At 41.8% G+C, this 23805-nt stretch overlaps 1 protein-coding gene across 1 annotated transcript; it reads left to right on the top strand.

Moving 5' to 3' along the window:
* The first annotated feature begins 2440 nt into the window (after positions 1-2440).
* Positions 2441-22638, top strand: MAP3K8 (mitogen-activated protein kinase kinase kinase 8). The gene is made up of 9 exons (XM_058813609.1): positions 2441-2586; positions 5686-5812; positions 6689-7049; positions 10165-10329; positions 11782-12043; positions 14655-14761; positions 18739-18891; positions 19541-19787; positions 21265-22638. The coding sequence occupies exons 2-9, from the start codon at positions 5778-5780 to the stop codon at positions 21396-21398; spliced, it is 1464 nt and encodes a 487-aa protein (XP_058669592.1). The 5' UTR covers positions 2441-2586; positions 5686-5777; the 3' UTR covers positions 21399-22638.
* The last annotated feature ends 1167 nt before the right edge of the window (positions 22639-23805 follow it).

Consider the following 23805-nt stretch of genomic DNA (forward strand, 5'->3'; position numbering starts at 1 on the left):
ATGAACCTGAAGGGTGAGATGGCCAAGGTGGTGGGGGTCTAATGTAGGTTTTGGCAGACTGACTTAAAAAAGGGAAGTAAAACCTTTGGCCTGTATCAGCGATGTTGTCCAGTGGGGCTAGGGAAGTGTACTTGGCACTGGTGAGGCCACACCTTGAGTGTGCCTCAGTGTGTCCAGTTCTGGGCCCCTCAATTCAGGAAGAACATTGAGGTGCTGGAGTGAGTCCAGAGAAGGGCAACAGAGCTGAGAAAGAGTCTGGAGAATGAGTCATTTGAGGAATGGGTGAGGGAGCTGGGTTCTTTAGCTTGAATAAAAGGAGGTTGTAACCAGGTCGGGGCCAGCCTCTTCTCTCAGGTAACCAGTGACAGGACAAGAGGACATAGTCTTAAGATGGGCCAGGGTAGTTTTAGATTGGACATTAGGAAGAATTTCTTCACAGAAGGAGGGATTAGGCATTGTGATAGGCTGCCCAGGGAGATGGTGGAGTCACCATCTCTGGAGGTATTTAAGGAAAATCTGGACATGGCACTCAGTGCCGTGGTCTAGTCAATGTGGTAGTGCTTGGTTGGACTTGATGATCTCAGAGGTCTTTTCCAACCTAACTGATATTGTGATTCTGTTTGTCTGGTCCTGGCCAGGGCTGTGAATGCAGAGATACTGCAGTGAAGGCAGCCTGTGGGATCAGAGATGAGGTGGTTGGGGCAGAGAGCTGCAGGGCACCCAGCAAGCAGTCATTGGTCTGCAGCATGGTTCATCATGCATTTACTTAAGAAAATGTCATTTTCTTTGGTTTTTAAAAATATCTATGTAAAACTTGTGGGCACATCTGTAGTGTATGTTAGGGCACTTTGTGTGTTAGTAGGTCTTCAGTGCAGTACTGTATATATTTGTGGCAGCCTCCCAGTATGTCAGGGTCTGTAAGTAATTGCTATGACCAAATTATTTTGGTTTTGTATTCTAGGATGATCATTAAGACAGAGAGTAGATTGCTTTTAAAATAGAGCATTTCAATTTAGATCCTACTTATGCATGCCATGGAGTACAAACTTGTGTTTCCTCCATGTCTCCATGGCAAGCTTCCTTTGGAATCCTAAGACTTGTCCTGCCTAGATTCATTGATGTGGAGAGAGGACCTCCTCCTCTTTCCCTCTTTGAAGTTGGTCTAAAAATAGAAAAGGGTTTCATTAAAATTAATTGTGGGTTTGGAAAAACCAATAGCACAAGCAAGTTCCTGAAAGAGGATACCCAAAGTGCCCTAGCGTGAGAGCTGCTGCAGGTTAAGGATGTGTTACTCAGCCTCCTTAACCTCCCACTTTCAGGGTGCTGCCAAATCTGCCCTCTCCTTCGTCTGGCCTCTCCTATAGCCTCATTTATCTTCAGTCCTTCCTCTCTTTTTTCTTTCTATAATCATCTTCAGCTTTCTTGCCTTTTTTTTTTTTTCCCCAGTTTTCTTGTTGTTGTTGGTTTGGGCTTTTTTTATAGCAAATGCACTGGGTGGTGCAATTGAACAAAGTCAAACTCAATAAAGAAGACACCTCCTTCCTTATAGAGGCTTGCCGAAGTATTTAACTTCTGTGTAGTGTGGAAAAGAAACCGTGTATGAGCAAAGGTTAACTCTGCTAGCAGGGTTCCATATACATAGTTAAGATGCTAAGGAAAAGAAAATCCTATAGCGAGTCTAAACCCTTGCACATTCCAGAATGTCATTTGTGACATACTTTGGACAATTGTGAATGTCCCAGGAGAGGCAGCAAACATAAACCATTTAAACAAGGTAGTCAGGGCATCTTGATAATATAAAGAGAAAAGGAGTTGTATGAACTACTAATAAACACTGAAGCCTAAGGTGCATGTTTGTCCCGAAACTTTATAATGATGGTTTTGCCATTGACTTCAGTAAGCAAATAGTCATTACCCTGCAAATAATGAACTAAAAATCCATCTTGGGTCTCTTGACACCTTGAGACAGATTCAGCTCATCAGCTCCTAGTGCTGTGGCAGCTGGTTGTGTTAAAGGTGCTACTTGTCTCCTGAAAAACGAACTGACTGAAGAGGAGCTATTGGGCAGCACAGTTTTGCAAGAATTTCTTCCTTATGGATAAGAAATGAGTAATAAGTAGTCGTACCCAATTTTAGCAGTTACCCAACTCACACTGTGTCCCGGAGTACTTTAATACTACTGCCACTAACAAATTCTTGACGTTGTTGTCCTAAATTCCACCCGCGTGTCAGCTGAAGTTTAATTCAGACAATGTTTAAGCTCGTGGGACGCTGGTGACGCCCTCTAGGTGCGCATGGAAACATGAGGTGTGGGGAAGGGATTTCCCGGTGCCACCGCCGGGGACAGGCCATTGCCGATGGAGCAGGAGGCGGTCGCTGGCCGGGCTTGAGGCCGGGCTGGGATAGCGCAGCGCTTGCTCCCGCCGGGAAACCGAAATAGAAAGCGGCGCCGGGGCCGGCCCGGTCCCCCACCCTCGGAGGGGCGGGCGGTGCTACCTGCGCCCTTGCCCGCCCCCGGAGCTCCGCGGCACCGGCGGAGCGGCGCGGCTGCGGGCGGACGGCGGCGCGGCTCTCCGGAGCGCCGGGGTGAGCGGGGCCGGCAGGGCAGGGGGGCCCCGGCGGGATGGAGCGGAGCGGGACGGGACGGGACGGGACGGGACGGGACGGGACGGGAGCGGACGGGGCTGCGCTGCCGCGTTCGGGCTCCCTCCCGGCTGCCCTCGGCCTCCCGAGCCGTGTGCCGGGGTAGCCGGCGGGGCTGCGGCACCTGCCCTGTCCCCGGGGCTGCAGGGCAGGAAGGGGCTGGGGCTGGGCTCTGCTGCTGCTGCCAGCGCCGGGAGGGTCGCGGGTTTTCTTATTCCAAGTGAATATGTGAAATGTTGCTGAAATTGAAATTGTTGATATTTCTTGTTTCTTAACGGTAGAAGTTTCTTTTCAGAGGGATTGTGTTTTTCAAGTTCTGTTGAAAAGTTTTCTTAAAAGTAAATAAGGACTTTTTTTCGTTTCTAGTGTGTAGTCACTTGTCACTTAGACCAGAAAATTATTCTCTAAAAGCAGCACAAGAGATCTTTATTATGGGTGTATGATTGTGTTGAGCCAGTCTGTGCAGGTAGTGGCTAGCTTTTTTTTTGGGGGGGGGGGGGGGTAAGGGGTGTTGAGGTTTTTTGTCTGTGTGGTCTTGGTTTTTAAATTTTATTTTTATTGTAGATTTTGTTCAATTTTTTCCATCATTGACCTTTGATGCACAGAAAGTCTCGCAGGGGCTCAGAAGTCTGGGATCCAGCTACTCTTATTTAATATGGATATAAGAGTAGTCTCTGGCAGCACACTTCCTAGGCAAAAGGGGTTGGAAAGCTACGCAGAGACTAGAGAAATAAACCTTTGACTTACAAATTACTCATGTGGTGATGTTGAAATATTGGCAAAACTGGAGAAAGAGTCTTGTGCTTTAGCAACTGACTTAAGTGCTTGCATGCAGTTTTATTTTTCCACTGCAGGTAAACCCAGTTTTTTTAGCTGCAAATCTAAGTAAAGCATACTTACTGATGTAATTTCTTCATTAATCTAGATTATGTAGGATTATTTAGAATACTACATGAGTGCCCACCACTGATACTAGTGCAGAATTTTAGAGATCAATAGGAGGAATTCCCCATTGGAAAATGGACCTTTTTTTTTTTTTTAGTCTGTAGAGGAAGTATAATACTTTTGTAGTCTAGACACTGCTTTTATTGTGTAAACATTTAGTGATTAGAATTTGCTAGATATAGGGAGAAATAAAATCATTTAGGTTGGAAAAGATCTGTAAAATTATCAAGTCCAACCCAGCACTGTCAAGCCCACCACTAAACAGAGTCATGTCTACATGTATGTTTTTTTAATCCCCCCTGGGATGCTGATTCCACCACTTCCCTGGGCAGCCTGTTCCAGTGTTTGACAACTCTTTTAGTGAAGAAATTTTTCCTAATATTCAGCCTCTCCTGGCACAACTTGAAGACATTTCCCCTTTTTCCATCATTTGTTATTTGGGATAAGAGACCAGCTCCCACCTCACTACCTCTTCCTTTCAGGTAGTTGCAAAGGTGAAGGGTTTGCAGCTTTTGTCAAGCAGTAAAAGAACTGAGAATATGCAGATTATAGGCATGTCTTCATGTTATTCAGAACTTTTTGAGTAATCGTGAAACTGCCAAGAGTATTATTAGTATTGTGCTCCAGTTTGGGAACATTTTGAGGAATGAAGCAGAGCTGGCACTTCCAGAAAGCTACATTTGGTCTAATCTGTACAGATGCTTTGTGCATGAAAATGCTGTCAGGGAGTAAATTAAACTGTGGCACGTATTTGTCTTTATCCACAAAAGACCAGAGCATCTAGAGGCTCATGTTTTTCTTCAGAAAGTCCCTCAGGACTAGTTTGTAACTTTACCTGACTTTACACATGAGGTCTCTTGGTTCCTTTTATGACAGCACTGTTTCTTTTCATTTGAACCCCACTAATTCAGCATTAAATGGAAAAAAAAAAAAAAAAACAGACAAAAAAAAAGAACCCTAAAAACCAACAAACCAATGAATATAAGTCCTGATCTGGGGAAAAATAAAAATCTCATTTCTATTGAAAAATAACCACGTTCAGGCTTTGTTAACAGCCTATAGCTTGGTCATGGAGCAAGTTGAGGTGATAGGGGCTAGAAAACACCCACAGCATCTTTTCCTTTCTGTGATCTCTCTGAGCAGCCAGGATACAAAGCCTGGGGCCTCCTCCATCAAGTAGTGCTAGTGACCACAAAGTTTCCAACCTGGCTGCCCTTGTGCTGGGCTGTGGGTTGATCAGGGCTGGGTGAACTGGTGTAGAGTGCTGGTGAAAGTCACTGTGCCCATCTTGGGGAATGGGGGCTGGCAGAGCACTGCTCTGCCACCAGCACTCTCAGGTTTGGGTCTGAGTTTGAAAAGGAACAGACACTCCGTTTCCCTTTTCTGATGCTGCACCTGCCCTCCTCTCCTGCCTTTTGAATTTTCAGCACGTGGTCAGACTTCTTTGCCAACTCAGACACGTCATTTTACTTGGTTTTCTTCACACTAGAGCTGACGTAAATACTCTAACCCATGAGAAATATGTGCCACAAAGCTTCTACGTCCTTGTGGTGCGGGTAAGAAAGATAGTGATCATAACCAGAAACTGTACCTGGGTAAACACATTGCTCCATGGCCTCAGGGGACCGAGTCTGCTGCTTGTCCTTGAGATAAGGTTGTGTTTGCTGTTTTTCGTTTTCCCTTTTTTTTTTTAAAGTGTCTTTTTGCCTAGTTGTTATCTTTTGCCCAAAATAGATGGTGCAGTGGATTACGAAAAAGGGAAGTGAGAGCTCTCTAAAGAGGGCATGCTGTAGTCAGTTCTGCTAAAGGAAAAGGAGGTCCTACTCTTTGCTTAAGCAAGCATGAGACAGAGAGAATAAAACTCAGGACCTAACCATGGAAAAACTATTTTTCACTACTACTTGGAAATCTGGATGATACAGTAGCTTGATTCTTTCTTGAGTTGTCATTGTTTTCTGCAGAAAAATCCCCTGTTATCTCAGCCTTGTGATTACTAGCTCTTCTTTCCGTGAAGCAAATGAGTACATATGAGTACAAACCAGTCCTTCTGCTTGAGCTGGTATGCAATGGCTTTATTTGTTTTGCTTTTTTTAATAGACTGCCACAGAACTCTGTGAAATTATCATCAGTGGTAAATACGGGTTCAGAAAAACGTGATGACTTCAGGGATTCTATTGAGACCTTTTTAAATGGTTTTGAGTGATGTAATCAGGTTAAATACAAGGTAAGTGCTCTTGACATTTATGTGTTGGAAACTATATGTGTCAGTATTTTAATGACTGACCATGCATACATTTTTAACTAGAATATGTAACTCTCTGGAATAGAAAGGAACTTTTGGGGAAGTTGAACCCAGCTTGCTGTAAATCCATCCCAGCAAAATAGTTGCAACAGTAACCTAAAAAGTTATTGTTAGGATTAGTGGGAACAGAACAAAGTGTTGGAAACCACTTCAAAAGCTCATTGCTTTTATGATAGCTCAGTTTCTGACTTTCTTCTGAAAGTCAGGGTGAAAATTTCAGTTCAAGTCTAGTTCTGATCAGTTAATTGCAAGAAAAATATGGATCTTGTATCTCAGGTGGTGACAATTGTGCACTGTACAATGATACTAACAGGTGCCTATTACTAGTGGAATGACCTTCTTTGTGACCTTTCCTTCTTTCTGGATACATCACATAAATTGTCAATACAAACTTAAACATACCTAAATGAGAATGTTAATATCTCTCTTTGTCATTCTTTTCTAAACAATGAATTCCTTTGTTTGTATTGATGGTGCTCCTTCATTTTTGCATATCTTTCACAGTGATGTATTCTTACTGTACCTGTTCCTCTTAGGGAAAGCTTTATCATAAAAAATTCTGAGAGTGAGTGACAGGGGAGGTTAACTAGTAACTTCTAAATAAATTTGACTAGCAAATATGTCTCTGTTTTGTCTTTGCCCAGGATCCTAATTATGATTTTCTTCATAATACAAGTTATTAATGTTAAATCTGGATAATGATGAGCTGCTGGTCACTTCTGATAACTCCTTTTCATTCTTACTGCTAAAATAAGTGTAGGTGAAAAGTGTTTTCAAGTTTGTTTCTTTTTTTTCCAGGAGTGATTTTGCAAATTGGACAGTAATGGAGTATATGAGCACAGGTAGTGATAGCAAAGAGGAGATTGACTTGTTCCTAGCTGATCTAAATATGTCTGAGGTGATAGCCATCATGGAAAACCATTATCCAGGTGAAGACATTGCAGTCTATGAAGACAGTTTAATTACCATGTGTGAAGAGGCAAATCAAAATGATGAACGTGCAGAATCATTGCTGTTTTGTGAAGGGGAGGTCTCTTTGATGTCCTCTGTCAAATACGGGACTGTGGAAGACCTGCTTGCTTTTGCCAATCAGGTGTCTAACACTGCAAAGCAGTTTAAAGGATGCAGACAACAGGAATCTGGAATCCTCTTGAATATGGTATGTACATCTGTTTTCCTTCTACTTGGCATTTCATAGACTGTAGGAATTAGAAGTTTTTAATGATTCTAAATAAAGCTCAGCTCCAGAAGTAACAGGCTGGGGTTTCCTGTGCAACCCTGGGGCTGGAAGGGATCTCTGAGCCTATCAAGTCTAGCCCCTGCAGTCTCAGGCAGCTATGGAGAAAGGTTTGTTGTTCAGAAGGACCCACTCTGTTATCTCCTAGTGTCCCTGGAGGTCAGAAAACATTTCCCAGTGTTGAATACAAACTTGAGACAAGCAGTCAAAAAGCAAAATCTACAAGTCATTTTGTCCTTTCGGTACTTAAATGGGGCTTATAAAATCCACAACTTGCACAAAAAGGAGAGAGAGTGACTTTTTAGAAGGGTGAGTAGTGATAGGACAAGGAGGAATGATTTTAAACTAAAAGTGTAAAGATTTCTTTACTCTGAGGGTGGTAAGGCTCTGGAACAGACTGTTCAGAGAAATTGTGGATACCCCATCCCTGGAAGTGTTCAAGGCAAGGCTGGATGGGGCCCTGAGCAACCTGACCTAGTGGGTGACATCTCTTCCCATAATAGGGGAGTTACAGCTAGATGATCTTTAAGAGTCCTTCCAACCCAAGCCTATCTATGATTCGATGGACTATAATGGTTTACAGGTCTGGGAGACAGTAAGAGTCTTCTAGTGCCTTGTATTCATTAGTAAAATATTCATTATGCATACTGCCAAGAATAAAGATCTAGGATCTGACAATATAGTTCCTAAATTTGCTCTATCTGCACAAAATGTCAATAGTAGTAATCTAAGGAGAAAAAGCACATACTATGAAGTATGATTTTAAGAGTTACAATATTATGTAATATCTCACTCTCCTAAATTCAAGTACATAGATGTGTTGTTTTGGAATTTTAATTTTTTCCCTAAAATTGTTTGTGTTCTACAAGCATCTCTAGATATTAGTGTCATTAAACTTTTGTTTAAGATCAGTTGCTCTGGAAACAATCAGTGTTGCAATGGAATTCTGTTCATGCATGTTGATGTTGCTGCTGTATTTTCCTAAGATACTCTACATCTATCTTCTTAAATATCCTGTATATCATGTAAACACTGGTTGCTTGAGGCTTACTGGTTACTTAGGTGCAAAATACCATAGGGTATTGCTTTATTCTGATTTGGAGGGAGCATTGCAGTATTGCAAAACAATCACTTTTCAACTCTGTAACATTGAAATGACACTCAGTAATATTAAATGTTCCCTATGCTTAGGGTAGGCACTGTTCTACATACTCATGGTTGTTTTGCTTGCATATTGTTTCTACAGATGCATACAATTGGTATGAACCCAGTACTATTAGGTGCACATGATCCCATTATGCAACTGAGGGTTGCAGGCAGGGTATTACCTGTGCATGCATTTCAGCAGGGGCACTGCTCTGGAAATTCCCACAGCATTTGGTTGGGGTCAGGAGTGTTTCTGACTGCCTGGTGACCCTCACTGTCTGCACCATGGCTTGCATCACAAAGGGTCTTGAAGTGCACAAGCTGGATTTCTTTTAGTTAGAACTGAACTGAAAGATGCATTGCAGCCACAGACAAATGTTCGCAGGGTCAGGCTAGGAACTAGTCCTAAAAGCCTCCTGAAAACATCAGTAGTGTGGTGGTTGTCGCTGTCTTGCTCTCCAGATCAGCTCTGCTCAGCGTCTCTTCCTTTCCAGGATAAGGTGTAACCCATATGGATTAGTTTCAACCCTTTGAAGTGCAGAAGTCAGCAAGCAAGATGTACAGATTGTTAGACATGTACAAATTGCTTTACCCTGGCTCTAATAAGTAGAGGGAAGGCTTGCTCTCTCTATCCTAAGCAGAATACTTTTTATTGAAGGACAGCCCCCTATGCCCCTTTGGCCAAAGTTTAAGAACTTATCCTCCCCAGATTTAGGAACTTAGAAGAATTAATTTATTTTGTGTAGCACAAATCACAAATGACAATTTTAGCAGTCAAGAAGGTACTTTCCTAATTGAAAAGCATGCAGGTAGATTAAGAGTGAAAGATAATATGTTGCACCTTAAATAGAAATCTAAAACAAATAATCTTCCTGATATGCTGTTATCTTAAAAAGAGTTGCTGAAGAGCTGAGTATTTGAGACAGACATGCAATGTGTGACAGACATGACAGACATGTATGTGTGACAGACATGCAATGATAAATATTCTTGATGTGATTTTACATCTCTTCAAGAATTTGATAAAGTAGCAGTAAGGAGATTAATGATATTCCAGATACTGGCTGAAATAATTAGAAGCATATTTATAGGAAATATTATTAATTTTGTAGCTGAGAGACTGAAGAAGCAACATGAGGGATCAAGCAGTAGTTGATGGCTGTAGTTGGGTGTTTGGCCTCTCTCTGTCACGTGCAGAGGGAGGGAACTGTTAGGGAAAAAGATTTAGAGTAAGATACTGACCTAGGTGCCCTGAATCCCTCTTTGCCTAGTTGGTGATACACAAGAAGCAAAGCTCCCAACATTACCCACCTAGAGGAGGCAATGTTACTCCCACTCTTCTTTTCTAAACTATGGTATAAAACTAGAGGAAAGTGGCTGGTAAAATCAAGGCAGACTTCTTTGACCTTTTACTAAGCAGCAGAAACTCCAGTACAAGATGGGAAATTAAACTCCTAGCAGTACATGTGATATTAGGAAATGCTGAAACTCTTGCTCACATTGTATAAGATAACCTATGAGTAACAAGTATGTGGCATAACAAGTTAACAGATTACAGGAAGGACAAACATGTGCAGGTAAATCTAATAACAAGAGGTGGGTAATTTCATTAACCCAGCTGCTGTTGTTGTTGTTTCAAGACAATTAATTGCAACTTACACTTCATAAGTTAGTCACTGGAGAGAAACGTGGATGCCTGGGCTGTGAATGAATGCCACACCTCACATGCTGTTCCCATTTAGTGTTACTAAATAAAGACTGCTAAGCAGATCATGTGCATCATACACATAAGTGATATGGGGTTTTCCCACCATATATATATATAAAATAAATTAGATTTGTAATGGTGTTAACTTCACTGTGGTTTTTTGTTATTTATTTAACTCCCCAGATCACACCCAAGAACGGGCGCTATCAAATTGACTCGGATGTGCTCCTGTTTCCATGGAAGTTGACTTACAGGAATATTGGTTCTGATTTTATTCCTCGGGGAGCTTTTGGGAAAGTGTACTTAGCCCAAGACAGAGAGACCAAGAAACGAATGGCATGCAAATTGGTATGTTAGCTCAGTGCTTTTATCTCTGAGCAAATATTGTATAACATACTACTTACGGTCTATTTTCAAATATGTCTGCATCAAATTCCACTGTTGGCTGATGATCATCTGGGTTTTGTTGGCTTGAACAAGGTGGAGAAAATATACACTTCTGTTAGCTTGTTTAATTTTTTTTGCTCTAAAGCTGCAAATGTTTCAGCATTTTGAAAGTTATCTAGAAGTGTGTGGAACTGGCACATGGCCTGTTGTGCAGAGTGGATTTTCTACTTGTCCTGCTGGGGTGAAATATCAGAGTGAGATCTTGTCCCTGCTGAAGGAGCTAGTAAAACCCTGCTGCTGCAGAAGTTTTAGGCTCTTGTCCTTTAACTGAGGTGCTCAGACTTCAGTTTACTCCAGTGCCATTAAAGTCCCTGAGAACTCAGTATGTGCGACTCCTACTGTGTTTTGGGCACTGATGGGGTTAAGGTTGTGAGATGCCTCAAAAGAACTGCTGAGCGCTGTCCTACTTTTATGCAAGCCAACATTTTCTTTCAGCTGTGCCTTTTAACATACTATTTGGAATTGAGCAGTAAATACTCAGAGCCAGTAAAAGCTCAGTTGAGACATTGCTCTATATCCCCCAGCTCATTAATAAGTACCTGTATTAATTCTGTGTGTCAAAGAGTTGGGCAGGCAGCTCTGTGTCCTTCCCCTGCAGCCTGTGCATCCACGTGGGGACAGATTGTTTGCTGCTCCTTCATAACCCACTGCAGAATTAAAGTATCCTAATATTTCTGAAAACACAAACAGTATTTCTCCTTGAAATAAATGAGCCTCTTATTTGGTTCACAGACACAAGTCCAAGGGAAGAAAACTAAACAGAGCTGTAGTAGCTTTTCTGTGTGTAAGCAAACACTGCTTTTATTGTCTCAGCAATCTGCTGTCAGTACTTTTTAAAGAAATATCGTGCTGCTGGCACTCCCTTCAAAGCAGCTTTCATTTCTTGTAAGCCATAAACCAGTGCTGATAAGGACTGAATTGAGGTCAGTAATGGGCCTGAGCACTGCAAGCACTGATCCACCTGTCAGGTGGGTGTGTAGTTCTGGTAGTGCAGATGAGTGCACAAAGCTAATGGAAAAAGCAGTGGGAATTTTATCTCCTTCACCGGGAAGTTTGCATAAAGCTTTTGCGTAATCACTGGATTTTGACGGGAATAACTCTTGCTACACTGCTTTTTCTGGAAGATTGCACTTTTTATTTGGGCATGATTCCAAAATGTCTCTCAACTTCTAACAGGATGTCTCTCAGCTGCAAAGGAAGAAAAGTCACAGGAGCAAAGTACAGCTGAGTATTTTAACAAGTGGATACAAGTGCTATACTTCCTTCTTTTCTGTTATTCTATAGGCTAATTAGTGTCCACATGGATAACTTGTTTTTGTTGTGAATAACTGTGGTTTTGTTCCAATGTCCTAGGTCCCAGTGGAGCAGTTCAAACCATCAGATGTTGAAATACAGGCATGTTTCCGTCATGAAAACATTGCTGAATTATACGGCGCTATTTTGTGGGATGAGACAATCCATCTCTTCATGGAAGCTGGAGAAGGAGGATCTGTAATGGAAAAGCTGGAGAGCTGTGGGCCTATGAGAGAGTTTGAAATAATTTGGGTGACAAAGCATATTCTGAAAGGACTTGACTTTCTCCACTCAAAGAGGATTATCCACCATGATATCAAACGTACGTCTGTGGGGTTCCTTGGGGTGCTTTCTGCTCCTGGCTGGGCTGGGGCCTGGGGGAAGAGTCCCTGGGACTGAGCTGGGGCACACAGCCCTACATCCCTGAGTGGGAGGGATGGATAATGCCTAACAAATGGCCAGGCCGGGTTCTGGAGGTAATAGTTACTTACACTATTTATTAATTCACTCCAGCAGAGAGGGTAATTAGAAAGTCGTAGATCCTATGCCATCATGAGCAACTCAATTTAAATAAAAACCTAAAGAGTGAAGTTATCAGTCTGTGTTCAGCTGGAAGTTTCCTGCTCTTAATATAAATTCATTCTGAATGTTTCCATGCTCACCTTCATCTTGCACCTTCTGTTAGGTTTCACATTTCTACACGGCTGTTCCTCAGTCTGAGACACTTGAGAAGTAAATACATAATTTGTGCTGTTTTTTTTCTTTCAACAAGTACAGAAAATTTTAATATATGTTTGCTTTTTAAAATCTCTGGATATTACATCTATAAATAATCAAACATATTGATATTAAGTCCAAATTAAATACACTGGTATTGAAATGCTTTAAAATTCAATTTTAATGTGTTGCATAAGTAATGCAACACATTTAAATTAGTATTAAATGCTGTTTCTCCCAGTACCATCTTGGCCCACAGATAGATGCATCTCTGTGAGTTTATTTAGCTAAACTTGGGGGTTTAAAGTAGAAGTATTCAGACTGAAGCATTCCAATAGTTCACAGAAGATGATTGTTAGAATTTGCTAAATTTTTATCTCAGTTTTGCGTTTTTGGGTTTTTTAATTTAGTATGGGCCAGTACTTTGGATGTAAGCCTTTGAGGTTCTGACAGCTACAAAATTACTTATTTTTCCCCTTAATTTTTCCATCTCATTTGTAGTAAGAGTCTTTCTTATGGGTTTATCTTAATTGGCAGTAACAAAGACATTAATTAAACAATCTAAAAACCAAAGCAGCCCAAAGCCTACTACATCTAGGTAGTGAATAGGAGAACCAGCCCATTGTGAATGTGGTGGATATGAGTGTATTTCACTTTTTCCAGCCTGTCCCCATGTTGGTGGATGCAGGGCAGATGATGAGGCAGATGGGGTTGCCTGGGGCAGATGTGGTTGCCCAGAGGTGCCTGGGGTGAGCCCTGGCCATGCTCCTGCCTGTTTGGTGCCAGGGTGAGCTGGGTACACCAGGTCTGAGGTGGAGCCATGCTCACTGCCTGGCAAGACAACCTCCAAGCAGGGAGCAGTGTGTGTTTTCCCTCCCCAGGGGGAATTAATAGAAAAGACTTTCCCAAAACCTCTGATTTTTTCCTCACTCCATCTGCTGCTTTTGAGTTGCAGTTGAGTCTGTTCTGCTGATACAGAAGATGGGGATTTTATTGAGAGTAAAAAATGCCCTGAACAAGGAAGGGGAGGAAGACATTCTGTTTCTTGGGAGGTGTTCAGTGCTGCCTCTCCTTTAAACCCTTGGTTGGAGAGCAGTGAAACCATCATGCTGTTTGGTTGAGGGAGCTTCAGTCCAAAATGAGCTGCAGCTGGGGCTGGGTATGGTCCCAGGGTATGGTCCCACTGCACTGTGGCAGTGTGGCCCTTTGGATGATCTATTATGGGACGTTTCAAATCCATATCTTCAAAGTTATCCCTAAAATGACAGATTTACGCAGTCTGTAGCACTGGTAAGGAGGCAGCTGAGTGAAGCATTGCTCCAGGAATCAGAACTGCTGAAATCAAGTCTGCCCTCCCACTCGGTGGTCATGGTAGGCACTATCAAGACAGAAAATGGCTCACAGTTTCCTGTAAGGGAAATGTGTTTCTGTTGTGTAACTTGGAGACTTCATTTTACCACATCTTCTGAAACAGCAAACAAGAATTTCTCAAGGCTCACACTGAGCACTACATTCTTAAATATTTGATCAGAATTGCAGCTGCAAACAAAGCCTCTGAGTACAAAGCTGTGCCTTAGGCAGAATTTTATGAAGGAAAGTAAATTAAGCTCCTAGATACTGCTGCAGTTCTGAGGGAGTTTGAAATGCTCAGTCTTCTCTTAATTTTACAGCCATTGTCTGTCCTCTGTTGTCATGCTGAGCTGCTCTCACGGACCAGTGCAGGTGACTGGTGTGGCTGCTATGGAGGGATCCTGGTTACTCTCTGTTTACAGTCTTCACTTAAATTGTTACTCTAGAAAAACCTCTTGGTGAGCAACAGTTGTGCTGTTTCTAGCCAGAGCTGCGCAGCATGATCTCCACCTTGGAGACCCTTAAACATCTTCAGAGCACTGTGCTGTGGTGCCTACCAGTCTTCTGCCTTCCTCCTCTACCCTCACCTGTTTTCTCTCTTTGTCTTTTTTAAAATTTTAAGCTAAGAAAATGACAAAACATTGGCTCTTTTACATAAACCAGGCCAGTTTGTTTTTAAGATACAATTTAAAATCCAACCAAATCATTACCAGACCTATTTTGGCCAGAGGGATATTTGCTGTAGAGAGTGGTTGTGCTAATTTCTCTCCCTTTTCAAGCAGGCATCTGAATGAAACAGGAGTGTTGTAAAATAAATACCAAACATGCCAGACACTTAAATGATGTAATTTTTGGTTTTCTTTTAGCGAGCAACATTGTCTTTATGTCAACTAAGGCTGTTTTGGTGGATTTTGGCCTAAGTGTTCAAATGACTGAAGACATTTACTATCCCAAAGATCTTAGAGGAACAGAGGTAAGAAGCTGAAGGGACAAAAGCCCTTTTATTGCATTAGTCCTATGGTTGTGGTGTTTAGGCTCAAATTTGAAGCTGGAGGGTTAGAAGCATGGGTAAAATAGTTACTATAAAACCTATAAAAACTTACAAATATTAATAGAGTCTCAATTATATTTTTATTTTCAACTTGCTGAAGGGAATGCTTTGAAAGCCATGTCATTTTCTCTGCAGTCTAAATTGTTAGCAATTGTTCACTGAAGTCAAGCAGTACTCTGAGGAGGGTTGTTTGCAATGTTTCAGCCGGTGATCAGAGACACTTCAAACAGGAATCTGTTCTTTGCTCTAGCAAAGATTTCTTCTGAGATACTCACTATGGACTGGGGTGACCTGTTCAACACCGTACTTGGATTCCTCCTCCTTCAAAACCACGAATGTACAGATGTCTGGGTTTCATCTCTTAGCCCTTCTAAGCTCTGTTCCCCATCTACATGTAACCCTTTGGTTCTTCAGAGGTTGTGCATGGCAAGGTTCATGATTATCTGGTAAAATTGCTTAGACATTACAGTAATGGAGATGGGGTCCTTTTAAATGGTCTCAGTGACTTTTTGATTCTGCACACCCCTTGGGCTGCATTCCTGCAGAGGTGTTTCCAGGGCTGGAGTTTTAGCAAACAACCAAGCAACAACAATTAGCTTGGACAGCTGCTGCAGATGTGGCATTTGTGCTCTCTGTTGCTGGAGGAGATTGTTTACAGGAAATGCTTTAGCTGAGATGTTTGCACTTACCCTTTTAATAGCCTTCCACATGTGTAAAGAGGAAATCCCTGTGTAACTGACAAAAAACATTTCACTTTTTACAAGGGGAGGATAAATCAAGCTTTCGCAGAAGGTCAGGTTTGTTTGTTTATTTTTTCAAGATGATTGAGAAAGCACTTGAATATTTGTTTTCACTGTCTTTCTAGTCAGGGCAGTTAAGAGCTTAAAATGCTTGCTGAACTGGAAGCAGCCTGCTTTCTGGCACTTCATGCATGACCTTTGTGGGGTTTTTACTTTGGTTTGGGGCTTTTTGTTTATTCAAGGGGGTTTTGTGTGCTGTTAATAAGAGCAGTGGTGGGTATGAGTTGGTAGGGTATTTCCCAGTGATGGAAATGTGTGTAAACAGGACGTTTCCATGATTGTGGAGCAGACTAGTGAGGATCCACTTCTGGGTCTTGAAGTACAGGCCAAGGTTGTGTTAGTAAGAACAAGTGGAAAGTGAAAACATTTCAGTGTTTGCCAAGTGAAAAACCACTTAGCTTTTTATTTAATAGGAGGAGAATTCCATGCACTTTAACACCTGCAGTCCTGTTCTCAGAAAGCTGATAATCCCCCAACCCTGAAATACAGCCATGTTTGGTGTTTGCTGTCTCAGGGGAGCAGCAATCCTGCTGCAGCATTGCAGCCAGAAATGAGTTTGGAAAGACACTGGGAAAGGAGATTTTCAGATACCAGTGAAAGACTTGCAGCTAATGTTTCTAATGCTTATGTAGGTTTTTCTGCTCACAGTCTTCATTCTAGGCATCTTCCTCTCCACAGTGCTTAATCCTGTCACCCACAAATGCCCTCTGTAGTCTGGCTTTCTTGATGATTTTTTTTTTTTCAAAGTAAGATCTAACTCTCCAAAGTCCTCTTGAGTTTTGCACCCTATATTATGAAGCCTTATGAAGTGGTGCAGTTGTCCTGCTGTTCCTGCATGAAATTGTGCAACCCCTGGCTGGGGCTCTGTCCCTGCCAGCAGCATTGTGCCAGTGAGCTGGCTGGTTTCTCTTACATCTGCTCTTGGCAGGGACTTGTGTCCTTGAGGGAAGTGGCAGGTGGAGTAACCTTTGTCCTGTGCATGTTCTCTGGGAGTTAGGATTTCTATTCACTTCTATAGCACAGGAAGTCTGAATGTAGTGAATCTTCTTTGTGTTTATAAAACATGAGTAGTTACATTTCTGGCCAAGGGGATTGAAAGACAGTTAAATTTTGTTTAGATGGTGTAGTGTGAAAAAAACTGGTGTTCCTGCTTTTGTGTACAAGTCATGCAGAACATTAAACTGTGGTTGTTATGAAACTGCTCTGCAGGAAATACTTTTCCTAGGCAGTTGCTACACTTTCTGTTATGCTTCTGTCACTTTGTTAAAATATGTAAGCTTCAGTTACAACCATTTGAGGGTAAAAAGTTGTCTCTAAAGTTTATTGAGTGTGGAAGGTATGATTCATTTTCAGGAATGCTAAACTAAAACTAGTGCAGCATGAGGAAAGGACTGGTTTTTAGCTGGGCTGTGACTGGTCTGACTGGCAGGCAAGTGCCAGCCCACCAGTCAGAAGGAATGAGAATGGGAAGTTATTAATGGCTTGAGCTGTCTGCTTTGGTGACAGCAGACTTTAGACCAGTCTGAAATTAGAGCTTTGGAGCTCATTTTTGATTTTTGTCACTGTGCAGTCAAGGTGCATCTTGAGCATTTTCTCACCTTAACTGCAGACAGGATCTTGTTCCAGCATTCTTTTTTGAAGGCAGCTGCTGCTTGCTTATGTAGATTTCACTCAAGTTGCACTGTATTTGCCAAAGACTTCTTTTTACAAAATAAGAACTTCTGTTCTTTTCTCCTTATGAGACTTAAAGGTGGAGGGTGCAGATCCACTGATTCTCTTGTAGCCCTGAGGAAAGCAATGGATAAGTCAGTAGCAGCTGCAGACACCTGCTGAGGCTTTGCACGCACTTCCAATCACAAGTTCTATTTGCAGATGGGGAATGTAATTTACTGGGAATTTTTCCTTGGAATCTGGTGAGCCCTACAGCCATTCTCAATCTGTGATAATAAGGAGTCAAACCATGTGGTGATGACTTAACTTCCTGCCCTTGTGTGAGTTAATGGCTTTTAATGTGATTCTTTGTGTCAGGATGACTTGAACTAATTAAAGTTTGTTTGAATCCTTTAGAGGGAAATTGGGTGAGGGAAAAGTAGGAACCAGAAGCAAATATGGTAGCTTGCTAACCCAGTGTGCTGTGGGCTGTGCCTATGTGGTGTTGAAACCTGCTCCCCAGGCCAGTGGCAGTGGCAGAGCTGTGCAGGGTGTGCCTCCTGCATCCTGCCTGTCTGGTTCTCCTCCAGCTGCACTCTGAGCTGCCTGTTGCTGGCAGAAGCTTCCAAGATCCTTCTTTAGACTCTTGGCAAATCCAAATGTTCAGCGAAATATTTGGATGGAAACTATTTTGGTTTCCATCAAGAAATATTAGAATTTTTGGTTTGGAAAAAGGTTAGAAGGGGGATTCTTGTCTTCCTAGGTGCTCTGGGGTAATCTGGTGCAAAGAGCACCTAACTTTTAATTTATGCATTACCTAGACCTGGCTTGTTCCTCATCATCCCATGTCTCAGGATAATGCTCCATTGTGCAGGTTAGTCGATAAGAAGGAGGAGTAAAGAAGACAGGCAGGCATATATCTGTCAGTTCTGCTCTGAAGGGTTGTGTAGAATTCTGTGTAACAGGGAGCTGAGGGGAGGACTCCTACCCCCATCTGAGCCTGGGGTAGTCCACGCTCTCTCTTTAGCTCGTGCCCAGCCATTGTTCAAGCAGGATGTAGCTGTCTCAGCAGTGCCCCACAAAACAAACTGGCAATTCAGGCTGCTCCTTTTGCTGTGGAGGGATGAGGCTTCTGCTACTCATCTGAACAAGGCAGAGCCATGGCTTGAACCTCAGCCTCTCACAGCTCAGCTAAAGCCCATAGCCACTGACCTATGGCCAGTCTGAGGAGGCCAAACCTGGAATATGAGTTTGTCCAGGTACTGTCTCTTTGTTCTACTCTGCGTATGAGTACAGCCAATCTTATTTCCCAAATGTTTCTTGCAGGTTCACTACTATGCATCCCTTCAGAGCGGGGTTTCCAGGATCACAAAATACCATTGAGTCATCTTTGGTTGTTGTTTTCCCCTGTTGAGTAATCTTTTATTATTTTTTTGCTATTTTTCACAGATTTACATGAGCCCTGAAGTTATCCTTTGCAGAGGCCACACAACAAAAGCAGACATCTACAGCATGGGAGCTACTATTATTCATATGCAAACGGGCATCCCACCCTGGGTGAACAGATACCCTCGTTCTGCATACCCCTCCTACCTCTACATTGTGAGTGTGCTTAGCAGAGCCAGCTCACTATCAGCTGCAGGGCTTCCTGTACTCTTGTTGAGAAAACTCCAGTTGTATAAAAACTATCAAAATATTTGTCAGAGATGATATCATTCTTTTTGCTTCGGGGGAGGGAGGGAGGGAGGGAAGGAGGGAGGGAGAAGAAGTGGGTTTTGCTCTCTTAGGGGAAGACAGAGACTGTGCTGGAGTTGTCTCTGTGATTTGTATTTCAATTTACAGGCCTTGGGTTTACTGGAATGACAGGGTTAGATCACTGTGAGACTTGATTGAAACAAGCCCATCTGTCTTCTACTTGTCTGTTTTCCTTAGAAGTTGCAGATAAAAACTGGAGCCTGGCAGATTTGATTTTTTGACTCTTCCAGTGTGGTATAGAAATCTGGTGAATTTGCATTGCACTGGATTTTAGGCTTACTTGAAGTTTCTTTGAGTTTTTAAATTTATTATAAAATCTGATTTTTAAAAAGTGGGTGTTGTGTAGTTGCATGTTCTGTTCTAGTTGATCAGCCCTACTTAGGGAGGTGATGAGTCCTAATTGGGGAATTCCCAGACCACTCATGTGGTTATCCATGACTTCCTCTTTCACTGTTTTTGGAATAACTGTTTCCATGGTCTTTTTTTATTCCAACAGATACACAAGCAAGCTCCCCCTTTGGAGGATATTGCTGAGGACTGCAGCACTTCCATGAGAGAGTTGCTGGAAGCAGCTCTGGACAGGAACCCTAACCACAGGCTGTCTGCAGCTGACCTGCTGAAGCACGAGGCCTTGCACCCACCCCCGGAGGAGCAGCCACGGTGCCAGAGCCTGGACTCGGCGCTCTTTGAAAGGAAAAGGCTTCTTGCCAGGAAGGATCTGCAGCTGCCAGAAAATATCACAGGTATTGGGATCAGCCTCACCTGCCTTGCACTTTGTAGACTTTACTTTGTGTCAAATCTTGATTTGAGTGAGTGGTAAGGAACCAACGAAACTCACAGCACATCTGGAAAGTGACCAGTGAAAATCCCAGTCGGATGAGATCAGACCCTGAGGTCAAGGATCTGTAAAACGCCCATTGACCAGTGGGGAGGAACCTAGCCTGACTTCTGTGAGCTCCTGAAGGACTGGCTCTTGGAAAAGCATGGCAATCATTCAGGGCACTTCATGAAGTATAGATTGCTGTCCCAAATGGACTCAATTTGACACTGTACTAGAGATGTTTTATGGACCCTTGATTTGTAAGCAATGACAAAGTCCAACAACCACCAACAAATCCAACACTTTTTGCCTTTTTAAGGAAAACACACACACAAAGCCATAACTAATGTTGCTGAGTATCAGCAGTACAAGCCCTTTGTTTTAAAACTAAAAATGACTGTGGGATAGAATGCTGTTGCCTTTGTGCATTAGTCAGTGCTTAATGAAGGATACTACACAAACTAGGTAGGAAACAGCCCTTTCAAGCCCAAGTGAGATTTAGTGCCAACAACCTGCCAACAGGCTTCAAAATGCTTTTCTTCTACTTACTTAATACATTAGGAGGGTTCTGACAAGAGGCATTGAAAGACTCTTCCCAGACAAGTGGTTCATTTAATTGGAATAAATATTTCAAAAGATATCTGTGCAAAATTTTGGGTACTGTAATGCATAATTGTTGCAACAAATTCACTGAAAAAAATCAGTCACAGTTTTTGAATTTAGAATGGCATTGTACCTTCTGGATTTTGCCTTGGGGATGCACAATCCTTTGACCAGCTCAGACCATTTGAATCAATTCTTTTGAAAATGAAGAGAATATTGGATCATTAAACTTGGACTTTATTATAGGTGCTTGAGTCTCAAAGACACTCATTATACAAGTATTCAGGGGAATTCTGCCATTGCAAACCAAATCTGTCTTTTCAGACCTTGATTTAAAAAGAATAAAAAATCTGAAACGGATGGTGCTGTATTTGTTCTCTACTGTCACATCCAGACAAAGATGATGTCCTGTGTTTAGATAAAAATTTCCCTCTGAGGAAGCAGAATTCTCAGATGGCAGAAAGCTTGCACCAAACTCTCCTTTAGCACTATAGCTCAGAGGATGAGAAAGCTCTGCCTAACTGTCCCAGCTGATGGAGACCTTTTTTTTTTAAGTAGTTGAACACACTGTTTGCAGTTGCAAACTGCTTCTCTTTCTTTGTCCTAGAACTGTGGGTTGGCTTGTTAGATTTTATTTTATTTGAGGTTTGACTTATGTTGTACTGAAAATTTTTCTAAGCCACATATTAATAAGATCAAATAACAGGCAAAATATTCCAGTAGTACTGACAAATATGAAAATGGACTGATACAGCTATTTTTACAGTAATTACATAGTTTCTCTATTTTCTTTTTAGATTCCTCATTGTGTAATGGGAGCGTGGAAGAGTCAGACCTGCTGAAGAGACAAAGATCTCTCTACATAGACCTTGGAGCTCTAGCTGGTTACTTCAATATTGTTAGGGGACCACCAGCCTTAGAATATGACTGACTCAGTAACATGTTATGTTGATGAGTCAGAAATGGACCTCTACCTCTTCAAACTTGGTTTTAAGACTTGATTTTCCAATTTGTACATAAAACTATTGCCATTATAGGCTGTCAAATGTGAATAGTGTTTAATTGCACAGATGATTAAGCTAAACCCTTAGGGGGTCTGATAAGCTGATCCCAAGCAGTGATGTTTGTGTGTCTGCTGGTTGACCAACAAGAAGATGGCAAAAAGAACACTGCTGCTGGGAATGTCTTAATCCAGGATATCTTCCTGTGCTGGGCCTTGCACTTTTGTAAAACTTGTATTATATGCTTGCAAATAATGTCAGGAAAAAATATAATATAATTTAGCATGTGGGCTGTAAGATTCAGTCTCTCTGAGCTGTCCTTAGAAAATACATTCCTGCCACCTCCCACCCCCCAGAAAAAAAAGGAAAAAAGAAGTCCTTGTTTTGACCAGTTAAATACTGGTTCAGTCTTTTTTTGTATTTAAGACTTGGTCATTCTTGGTCTTTAAGATTTGGTCAGCGTCTAGGCATTCTTAATGAAAATTAAGAATATCTGTAGGGTCAGATTATCACTTGTTTGCAGATGTGTTTTAACTTTGCATCTTTCCTGGGCAGTGGGAGCTAAGAAGGAGGCTGTCCCCTTCTCTGTGGGTCGAGGGAATCTTTCCCTGGCAGTATCAGTCAGCTTTGGGATTTGCACAAGTTACCCTGGCAAAGTATGACAGTGACTTCCTTACTATGTTACAACTACTGCAAGGGTATCTATGATAGTTTTCAAGGATAGATCAAATGTTAATGCTCTATTGGTAACAGTGGGCAGGCTCCTAACTCTTGCTTTTTAATACTTTAAAATTGTACACTTGTATAATTGCTCTGAGTGCTATGGTTTGGAAAGTGTGTCATTAGTGACAAGCAGAGTTTATGTTCCTATGGAAATGGAATTATATTGTTCTTGCTGTGCCTCATACATTTGAAACATGATGTTTTGGATGATAGTAAAACTATGTAAACTGCATAGTTCTGTACATCCCATGGGATGAGAACGTAAACTTTTATAAAACTCTTTCTGATGCTTAGGATGACTCTTTATAAGCATTTGTGTTAAATGGCATACTGTGTATGTTGTACACTGAATCTTTTCTGAAGCACAGTCTCTTTTTCATGTCTGTTATTTAATGCTGCTCCTCTCTAACACATGGTCTTAAACACATGATTTCTAGTTTGATACTGATATGGTCAAGTGAATAAATCCAGCTCAGTGCCTTGAGATGTGGTTGTTGTTCCTTCACCTTCAAACACAGCATGGGGCTGCAGCTGCATTTGGGCCAAGACCCCTACCATGGCCCAGGTACACTGCAGGCATCACCCCACTTGTTGGGAAGTAGGGTGAAGGTGATTGCTGATGGATTTTGGACTCTGGTAATGGATGGTAAGTATTTCTGGCAGAATCTCCTTCTCACACCCCAACATTCCTTATGGACTGCCTGGATGATGCACAGTAGTTGTGTACAACATGGAGCACTTCAGTCTTGATGTTAATTGCTGCCAAAAATGCTGTTGGGAATAACCCACTTGCTCTAGTGCTTGGTGCAAAATCTCTAGATAACAAGTTGCTTGGAGGAGAGCTGTGTGAGGGAGCCCTCTTAGTATTTATACTGACTGTAGTGATCAGGATATTCAGGAATCAGACTTTCCCTTGGCTAACTTAAGGAAAACATGATTGATTTGGATAACATAATGGTTTGGATGGTCACCTTTGGTTTCAGAGACCTGTGTTCAATTTTATGATCTTTTACTGATAGCTTTTGATCTTTAAGGAGATTAATAGAATTAGTAGGAAGCAGCTTTTCACATAACTGGAGGTGGGTTTATAATCTCTCCCCCAGTTTCCTTTCTATAAAATTAAGGTGTTTATTCTTACCAGACAATTGCATGGGGTTATGCAAATGCTTTTCAAATGCCTGTATACTTCAACAATGAGATCATGTCAAAATTGCAGCCTGCTAGGGGTCTTTTACCTTTGCTTTGCATTTTTTAAAAATGTTACACTGACTTTTCTTCTATTTTTTTTTCTGTCATGCCATTCTCCTTTCCCCCACCCAGTTAAATGTTTCAGCATGGAAATCTGCAACTGGAGACACTGTTTAATATAGGCTCACTATTTCATATTTGGGTTTATTTCTGGCTGTTATATAGCTTCATACTAAGAAAGTAGTAAGTGACCAGGTTATCCAAAATAATTACCGTGTGTGTACTGCCAAACATAAGTAATAGGGTTTGGCTGGCTTAACCAATAGCTCTTTATAGATACATCCACATGTCTGAACAGTACGAGGTCTTCAGGATAATTATCACTTCAGAGGACTGGTACACAACCAACAAGCAGCTGTTCAGGTA

Source organism: Ammospiza caudacuta, chromosome 1 (assembly GCF_027887145.1).
Source record: "Ammospiza caudacuta isolate bAmmCau1 chromosome 1, bAmmCau1.pri, whole genome shotgun sequence".
Classification (NCBI taxonomy): domain Eukaryota; kingdom Metazoa; phylum Chordata; class Aves; order Passeriformes; family Passerellidae; genus Ammospiza; species Ammospiza caudacuta.